This window comes from Aotus nancymaae, unplaced genomic scaffold (assembly GCF_030222135.1).
Source record: "Aotus nancymaae isolate 86718 unplaced genomic scaffold, 86718_ANA_hifiasm-v0.15.2.pri h1tg000059l, whole genome shotgun sequence".
NCBI classification, from domain to species: Eukaryota; Metazoa; Chordata; class Mammalia; order Primates; family Aotidae; genus Aotus; species Aotus nancymaae.
Window position 1 is genome coordinate 54,903,198 of NW_026988473.1, and position 10,535 is coordinate 54,913,732.

The following is a 10,535-nucleotide window of genomic DNA, read 5'->3' on the forward strand; positions in this document are numbered from 1 at the left end:
ATCTAAGTTAATAATTCTAAAATTCCAAATCACAGTCAATTATTTTTCTATACCAAGGCCTAATCACAGTTAAATAGAATATTTCAGGAAGAGCAAATAAAGGTAAATCAATTGACAAAGGCATACTGAGTATCTATTATGAGCAAGCAACTCCACTAAACATGGATTAGCCCAAAATAGCCCTTATTTTCATAATCCAGTTGAAGGATAAAAATTTAATTAAAATGACGAGAGTATAAGATAATAAGTGGTAAATGTCAAATAAATGTATTTAAATAAATTGAAGTTAAATTGAAATTAAATATCTTAGTTCAGTGATTAATCTCACAGACAAAATATTGAATGAAAGAAGTTAAACACAAACAGTATGTAATACATGATTCTATTTATATAAAAATCAAGTATTGAGAGAGATAATTATGGTAATAAAAGTCAGAATAATGATTACTATTTGAGAGGACACTGATGAGGATGTGGCATTAAGGGGACTTCTGGTTCCTGGTAATGTTCAATCAGTTGATCTTGGATGTGGTTACACAGCTACATGTGGATGTCAAACTTCCTTGAGCTGTACTCTGAAGTTTTATGCATTTTACGGAATGTATATTAAACTTCGACTAAAATAATTTTCAAATTCTAAATTTAGGAAGTCAAGATCCTACAAGAGAATTCTGTTCCCAAAGGCCATAATGCCAACATTCCATAATTCCACTTCTCCTACTTTCTTCTTGACGGGGGTCCCTGGACTTGAATGGGCCCATGTCTGGATCTCCATCCCCATCTGCTGCCTCTATTTAACTGCCCTTTCTGGGAATACCCTGATCCTTTTCGTCATCCTCACTGAGCCAAGCCTCCATGAGCCCATGTACTATTTCCTCTCCATGTTGTCCACCACTGACATTGGCTTATGCATCTCTACACTGGTGACAGTGCTGGGCATATTCTGGGTCAATGCTCGGGAGATCAGCTTCAATGCTTGTTTATCACAGATGTTCTTCATTCACCTCTTCACTTTCATGGAATCTTCAGTGCTCCTGGCTATGGCCTTTGATCGTTTTGTAGCCATTTCTAACCCCTTAAGATATGTTACCATTCTAACTCATGCAAGAATCGCACAGATTGGTTTGGCAGTCATTACCAGGGGGACTGTCATTTTGATACCTCTAATCATACTTCTTAAGCAACTGTCATTCTGCCGCAGCCACGTGCTCTGCCACTCCTACTGTTTCCACCCTGATGTGATGAAACTCTCATGTTCAGACACAAAGATCAACAGTGCATTAGGATTAACTGCAATCATCTCTACTGCCGGAGTGGACTCCATCTTTATTGTGCTCTCCTATCTGCTGATCATTCGCTCAGTTCTCAGCATTGCATCCACAGAGGAGAGGAAGAAGGTCTTCAGCACCTGCATTTCTCATATCATCGCTGTTGGCATATTCTATGTCCCTTTGATCAGCCTGTCCTTTGTTCACAGATTTGGAAAACATGCCCCACCATATGTGCCCACCCTCATTGCTAACGCATACTTGCTCATCCCCCCTGTGATGAATCCCATCATCTACAGTGTGAAAACAAAGCAGATTCAGAAAGCTGTGCTCAAATTTGTATGTTCCAAGGGAATTCATATTTAACATGTACTACTCCTAAAGACTTATTTCAAAGTCTAGAAAATTCACCACAAGTTGGAGTTACAAACCCATGTGTGCAATTTTAGAGTTGCATGAAACTAAATGCCATCCAATTCAAATGTCTGCACAATGTGATTATCATTGCTAAGCAACCTCTTTTCTACCATCAAGATACTAATTGAGATTCTCACTATCTTAGCTACCTGGTTCCAACAGATGACTAACTGAACTAATGTTTCTATGCTGTTTCTGCTCAATGATCACATCATTCACTTTGAATTAAGATTCCAAATATCCAGGCCTAAGAAAAATTTTTAAATGAACAAATAAATGCATCTTTTATGTTTATTTCTCATGCACCAACTAAATGAAGCAGCAAATCCTGTCTATGGTAATTTCCTCCACAATTCAGGCTTAGCTTTTCTTTAAATTTTCATTCACTTTTTTTCTCTTTTCCCATATTCTGCAGTGTAAAAATGCCAGTCTGCTTAAGACTTCTTCAAATGCATGCAGTTTTTTTCATGGTGGGTTTTACTGTTGACTCCACTTCAACACGCACTTCACCTTGAAATTCTACTTATGTTTCAAGATTCATCTTTAAATATCTTCCTCATTAAACATTTTATGATTGCTCAAGTGATATTTGTTCTCTCCTTATAATTTTCCTTTCATATTGCTTGTTCATAACAGTTTTGCCTTTATATGTGTGCACACCTGTGTGTATATTACTATAGCTTTCACAAGACTGTACATTTCCTAAATAAAAAGTCTTGAATTTATTTGAAGCTTCCATAACACTCAGCAGAACACCTTTCACATAGCAAATACTTGTTGATAGTTGTTGAATTGAACTATACATAAAAACCTATCAAATAGTCTATCTAAAATCTCCAGTGATAACTCCTTTGATTCAATATTTGACATGTGTAACACAAGAAATTTTCAACCGTGTAAAATTTTTTTGCTGATATTACCTGGTAATTGGTCATAGTTCTAACTTTCCAAACTACATAGTTGAATGGTTATTTTGGATGTTTTGGTCTCAGAAAGTTGTCCCCATTTGGACCCACATGCAATAAACATGTACTTCTTGTCTATTCTTTTAAAACAAAAATAGATTTTGGGGGCAAAGTTTTGTTACATGGATATATTGCATAGAGGAAGTCTGGGCTTTTAGTATAGCCATCATCCAAATAGAGTACATTATACTCATTAAATAGTTTCTCCTCTCTTACCCCACTTCCACCCTCCTATGCTTCCCAGTCACCAATGCCTATCATTCCACTCTGAATGTCCATATGTGCACATTATTTAGCTCTTACTTGTAAGTGAGAACACGTAGTATTTTAATTTTTGAGTTATGTCACTTAAGATAATGTCTTCTAGATCCATCCATGTTACTGCAAATATATAACTGAGTACGATTCCATGGTATCTACTGAACACATTTTCTTTATCCAGTCATCCAGTGATAGACACTTAGATTGATTCCATATTTTTGCTATTGTTAAGAGTACTGTAATAAACATATGAATACAGATATATATGTATATATGTGTCTGTAATAAACACATGAATCCAGATATATGTGTGTGTGTGTGTGTGTGTGTGTGTGTGTGTGTGTGTGTATAAAATAATTTATTTCCCTATGGGCAGCTACTCAATAGTGGAATTTCCAGCTCAAATAGTAGCTCAATTTTTAGTTCCTTGAGAAGTCTCCACAGAGTTTTCCATAGAGGTTCTAGTAATCTACATTGCCACCAACAGTGTGTAAGTGTTCTCTTTTCCCCACATGCTCACTAACATCTGTTATTTTTTGACTTTTTAATAATAGCCCTTCTGATTTGTATCTCATTGTGGTTGTAATTTACACTTCTCTAATGATTAGTGGTGTTGGGCAATTTTTATAAGCTTGTTGGCCATTTGTATGTCTTCTTTAGAAAACTGTCTATTAATGTCCTTTGTCCACTTTTTAATAGTTATTTGCTATTTGTTGTTGAGCTGTTTGAATTCCTTGTAGATTTTGAATATTAGTCATTTGTTAGACACACAATTAGAAAATATATTCTCCCCTTCTGCGAGTTATCTGTTTACTCTGTTGATTATTTCTTTTGCTGGGCAGAAGCTTCATAGTTTAATTAAGTCCCATTTATCTTTGTTTTTGTTGCACTTGCTTTTGAGGTCTTAGTCATGAACTCCTTGCCAAGACAAATGTCCAGAAAAGTTTTTCCTAGCTTTTCTTCTAGTATTTTTATGGCTTCAGGTCTTACACTTGAGTCTTCAATCAATCTTGAGTTAAATTTTGTATACAGTGAGAGATAGGGGTCCAGTTTCATTCTGCATATGGCAATCCAATTTTCCCAGCGCCATTTATTTAATAGGGTTTCTGTCCTTTTCCAAGTGTATGTTTTTGTTAACATTGTCACAGATAAGCCGGCTGTAGATATGTGGCTTTACTTCTGGGTTCTCTACTCTGTGTCATTGGTCTATATGTCTTATACCAGCAGCAAACTCTTTTGCTTACTATAGCCTTGTAGTACAATTTCAAGTCAAGTAATGTGATGCCTTCAGCTTTGTTCTTTTGGCTTAGGATTGTTTTGGCTATTCGGGCTCTTTTTTTCCATAAGAATTTTAGACTTTTTTTATTCTGTGAAAAATTGTTTCGGTAATTTGTTAGGTATTACATTGAATCCACAGATTGCTTTGGCAGTATGGTCATTTTAACAATATTGATTCTTTGATCCATGATTATGGGACTTTTTCCATTTGTTTGTATCATCTACATTTTCTTTCATCAGCATTTTGTAGTTTTCCTTGTAGAGATCTTTCACCTCCTTGATTAAAAGAATTCTTATGTATTAACTATAGCTATTGTAAATGAGGTTGAGTTCTTAATTTGGTTCTCAGCTAGACAGCTGTTGGCATTTAGAAATGCTACTGATTTTTGTATGTTGATTTTGTATCCTGAAACTTTACTGAATGTATTTATCAAATCTAGGAGTCTTTTGGTGGAGTCTTTAGGATTTTCTAGGTATACAATCATATCATCAGCAAATAGAGATAGTTTGATTTCCTCTTTTCCAGTTTTGATTGTTTTGTTTCTTTCTCTTGCCTGATTGCTCTGACTAGGACTTCCAGTACTATTTTAAATAAAAGTAGTGAAAGTAGGCATCCTTGTCTTGTTTCAGTTCTTACAGAAAATGTTTTCAACTTTTTCCCATTCAATATGACGGTGGCTGCAGGTTTGTCATATATGGCTTTTATCATTTTCAGGTATGTTCCTTCTATGCCTACTTTGTTGAGAGTTTTTATCATGAACTCATGCTGAATTTTATCAATTGATTATTCTGCAATTATTGCCATGATCATAGGGGTTTTTTAAATCTGTTTATGTGATGAATCATACTTACTGATTTGCTTATGTTGAGACATCATCCTTGAATCTGTGGAATAAAACCCACTTCATTGTTGTGTAATTTTTTTGGTGTGCTGTTGGATTCAATTTGCTAGTATTTTTACTAGAAAACTGATAATTTGATTTCCTCTTTGGTACCAACTCTTCCTTCTATGTCTGGTAGAATTTGACTGTTAATCCATCTCGTTCTGGATTTGTCTTTTTTTGGGAGATTTTGTATTACTTATTCAGTTTTACTAATCGTTATTAGTCTGTTCAGGTTTTTCTATTTCTGTTTCAATCTTGGGAGTTTGTATTTCCAGGAACGTATTCATTTTCTTTAGGTTTCTAGTTTGTGAGTGTAGAATTGCTCATAGTTGTTTGTAATGATCTTTCGTATTTCTATGGTACCAATTGTAATGTCTCCTTTTTCATTTCTGATTGCACTTATTTGAATTTTCTCTCTTTTTTGTATTTTTTTTTATACTTTAAGTTCTGAGGTACATGTGTAGAACATGCAAGTTTGTTACATAGGTATACACGTGCCATGGTGGTTTGCTGCATCCACCACCCCATCATCTACATTATTTACTTATAACTAGGTGGAAAAGAGTACCTCCTTATGTACACACTGTTATGGCCAATGTGTATTTGCTTATTACACCAGTGATGAATCCTATTATTTATAGTGTGAAAACCAAGCAGATCCATAGAGCCATTAAAAAAATCCTTTTTCCAGAAAAACTCTTCAAAAAATCAATGAATCCAGGAGCTGGTTTTTGAAAAGATCAACAAAATAGATAGACTGATAGCCAGACTAACAAAGAAGAAAAGTAGATGCAATTCAAAATGATAAAGAGGATATCATCACCAATCCCACAGAAATACAAACTACATACTATCAGAGAATACTATAAACCAAAAAATCTAGAAGAAATGGATAAATTCCTGGACACTTACACCCTCTCAAGATTAAACCAGGAAGAAGTCAAATCCCTGAATAGGCCAATAACAAAGTCTGAAAGTGAGGCAGCAATTAATAGCCTACCAACCAGAAAAAGTCCAGTACCAGACAGGTTCACAGCTGAATTCCACAGATGTACAAAAAGGAGCTGGTATCATTCTTTCTAAAACTACTCCAAACAATACAAAAAGAGGGAATGCTCCCTAACTCATTTTATGAGGCCAACATCATCCTGTTACCAAACCTGGCAGAGACTCAACAAAAAAAGAAAACTTCAGGCCAATATCCATGATGAACATCGATGCAAAATTCTTCAAAAAATACTAGCAAACCAAATCCAACAGCACATCAAAAAGCTTATCCAACACAATCAAATAGCCTTCATCCCTGGGATGCAAGGCTGGTTTAATACTCACAAATCTATAAACATAATCCATCACATAAACAGAACCAAAGACAAAAACCACGATTATCTCAATAGATGCAGAGAAGGCCTTCTACAAAATTCAACAGCCCTTCATGCTAAAAACTCTCAATAAACTAGGTATTGATAGAATGTATCTCAAAATACTAAAAGCTATTTATGACAAACCCACAGTCAATATCATACAAAATGGGCAAAAACTGGAAGCATTCCCTTTGAAAACTGGCACAAGACAAGGATGCCCTCTCTCACCACTCCTATTCATCATAGTATTGGAAGTTCTGGCCAGAGCAATCAGGCAAGAAAAAGAAATAAAGGGTATTCAATTAGGGAAAAAGAAAGTCAAATTGTCTCTATTTGCAGACAACGTGATAGTATATTTAGAAACCCCCATCATCTCAGCCCCAAATCTCCTTAAACTGATAAACAACTTCAGCAAAGTCTCAGGTTACAAAATCAATGTGCAAAAATCAGAAGTATTCCTATATTCCAGTAACAGACAGAGAGCCAAATCATGAGTAGACTCCCATTAACAATTACCACAAAGATAATAAAATATCTAGACATACAACTAACAAGGGATATGAAGGACCTCTTCAAGGAGAACTATAAGCCACAGCTCAAGGAAATAAGAGAGGACACAAACAAATGGAAAAACATTCTATGCTCATGGTTAGGAAGAATCAGTATCACGAAAATGGCCATACTGCTCAAAGTAATTAATAGATTCAATGCTATCCCAACAAGTTATCATTGACTTTCTCCATAGAATTGGAAAAAACACCTTAAATTCCATATAGAACCAAAAAGGAGCCTGCACAACCAAGACAATCCTAAGGAAAAAAACAACAACAACAACAAAGCTGGAGGTATCATGCTACCTGACTTCAAACTATACTGCAAGGCTACAGTAATCAAAACAACACGGTACTGGTACCAAAATAGAGAGACACACCAATGGAACAGAATAGAGGCCTCAGAAATAACACCACACATCTACAATTATCTGATCTTTGACAAACCTGACAAAAACAAGCAATGGGAAAGGATTCTCTGTTTAATAAATGGTGTTGGATAAACTGGCTAGTCATATGCAGAAAGCTGAAACTGGATCCCTTCCTTACACCTTATACAAAACTTAACTCAAGATGGATTAAAGATTTAAACATAAGACCTAAAACCATAAAAACCCTGGAAGAAAATCTAGGCAATACCATTCAGGACATATGCATGGGCAAAGACTTCATGACTAAAACACCAAAATCAATGGCAACAAAAGCCAAAATAGACAAATGGGATCTAATTAAACTAAAGAGCTTCTGCTCAGCAAAAGGAACTATCATTAGAGTGAACAGGTAACCTACAGATTGGGAGAAAAATTTTGCAATCTACCCATCTGACAAAGGGCTAATATCCAGAATCTACAAAGAACTTATAAAAATCTACCAAAAAAAAAAAAACTACCCTATCAAAAAGTGGGTGAAGGATATGAACAGACACTTCTCAAAAGGAGACATTTATGCAGCCAATAAACATATTTTAAAAAGCTCATCGTCACTGGTCATTAGAGAAATGCAAATCCAAACCACAATGAGATACCATCTTATATCAGTTAGAATGGTGATTATTAAAAAGTCAGGAGATGACAGATGCTGGAGAGGATGTGGAGAAATAAGAATACTTTTACACTGTTGGTGGGAGTGTAAATTAGCTCAACCATTGTGGAAGACAGTGTGGTGATTCCTCAAGGATCTAGAACTAGAAATACCATTTGACCTAGCAATTCCATTACTGAGTATATACCCAAAGTATTATAAATCATTCTATTATAAAGACACATGCATACTTATGTTTATTGGGGCACTGTCCACAATAGCAAAGAGTTGGAACCAACCCAAATACCCATCAATGATAGACTGGATAAAGAAAATGTGTCACATATCTATCACGGAATACTATGCAGCCATAAAAAAAGAATGAGTTCGTGTCCTTTACAGAGACATGGATAAAGCTGGAAACCATCATTCTCAGCAAACTGACACAAGAACAGAAAACCAAACACCACATGTTCTCACTCTTAAGTTGGAGTTGAACAATGAGAACACATGAGCACAGGGAGAGGAACATCACACATCAGGGCCTGTCGGGAGGTGGGGAGCTAGAGGTGGGATAGCATTAGGAGAAATACCCAATGTAAATGACAGAGTGATGGATGCAGCAAACCACCATGGCACATGTATAACTATGTAACAAACCCGCATGTTCTGCAAATGTACCCCAGAACTTAAAGTACAATAAAAAAAAAAAACTCCTTTTTCTCAAGTGTTATGACCCTAATACCTCTGAAATAAAATCTACTCCCTTATCACTTCCAAGACATAGTGTTTAACCAATAAACCCTTATATCAGTGACCTGACACTATTTTTTAAGCAGAAGCTTGCATAGAGGATGCAGTTTGGTGGTAATTTATTCTTTATTTTTAATAGAATTATTATTAATCTACTCTTTAGGAATGAACAATGAAATATCTTAATATTATGAAAATGTTAGTAACAGTTTGGAAAAATGAATATTAATGGCTGAAATGAACACTTTCTTCATGAGATCAAATCTCCAAAATTATACTTAAAACAATAAGTCATATATTCTGTTCTATTTGATTTTTTTTCAGTATATCTAATAGAGATATTAAGTGTTTGTATACTTTTAGATTAAATTAGATCCTATTTTCTATTATTCTGAAATATAATTTAATTACCACTGATTCATCCTTTCATTTACTGAGGGTCTACTATCGCCAGATGCTGAATAATATTACAGAGTGGCAGAAACAAACAATAATTGTTATAATTTGTGAAATATATAGATTAAAAAAACCATTCAAAATCTGATTGCTATGTAATATGTTAGAATATATAGATACTGGCAACAAGAGTAATAAGAATATATAAGAATGTTTAATCCAGCCTGAGAACCATCACAATGTGTTGTTTGAGCTATAAGGTAAATAAAGATATCTGTTTCCATAATGATAGCATGAGGAGCTCTGAGGACATGCTATTCAAGGAAACAACCATAAACAGTGAGGTACACACACACACACATGCACATATATCTGTATATATGGCTATACAACCATAAATATATACTGTATACATGCACACATATATAGTGATATAGACATAAACATTTAAATTCTCTGGAAATTGCTCTAAGGGCATAAGGTCAATAAAAAACAATTCACGAAAACATAGTAAATAACTGTAAAAACAATGAAAGTCTTTGGTACTAAACTAAAGCCAGTTTTGGCCCTCCCCTTCCCCACAACTCAGCATACTTATTACAGCTGATATCTCCATTCCAAGTACATGTAGCCAAGAACACAAGGATTTCTTCTCCTTCCCCCAGACCTTCCTCAGTTCTCAGTCTAGACCACCAGTATATATCACCTCAGATCCGTATTGCAGAAGCTAACCTCCAGGTGAGTGCAGCCAAGAGGTCGGTGACTCCCTTCATCCACCCAGCCCTCACTCATAGCTGTACTCCAGGCATAGCTGTCAGAGAATACTGGGGCCCCATCACCCTTTCCTCAGCTCAATCCTAAGACACAGTATTCATGCCAAGAGATACAAGCTGAAAATATTATATGCTATTCTGCCTGTGTCCTGCTTATGTAACAGGAGTTTAATTCCAAGAGGAAAGGGACACAGAGGAATTAGAAATTAATAATAAAAATTACGAATTCACAAATATGTGAAAGTTAAGTAATATATTCCTAAATAACCCATGAGTCATAAATCACAAAGGAAATTAGAAAATGGTTTGAGATTAATGAAAATGAAGACTCCACATACCAAAGCTTGTGGGATGAAGCTAAACACTGCTTTAAAGAGGAAAATGTACAGCAGTAGATGCTTTTATTGAAAGGAAATAAATCAATAACCTAAACTTCCATTTTAAGACTGGGGAACAAAAAGGAAGGACAAACTAAACCTAAATCAACCAAAAGGAATAAAATAATGTTTAGATTAGAAATTAATAAAATAGAGAATAGAAAAACAACAGTCAAAAAGTTAATTATTTGATAGAAATGAATTTGTAATTTTAAAACTTCTCGAGAA

The 10,535-nt window shown here is 35.0% G+C and overlaps 1 protein-coding gene across 1 annotated transcript; it reads left to right on the forward strand.

Annotated features, from left to right (window-relative positions):
• The first annotated feature begins 689 nt into the window (after positions 1-689).
• On the forward strand, positions 690-1,634 carry LOC135270246 (olfactory receptor 51F2-like). The gene has a single exon (XM_064365615.1). It carries the CDS (start codon positions 690-692, stop codon positions 1,632-1,634), a length of 945 nt encoding a protein of 314 aa, XP_064221685.1.
• Positions 1,635-10,535: the final 8,901 nt, after the last annotated feature.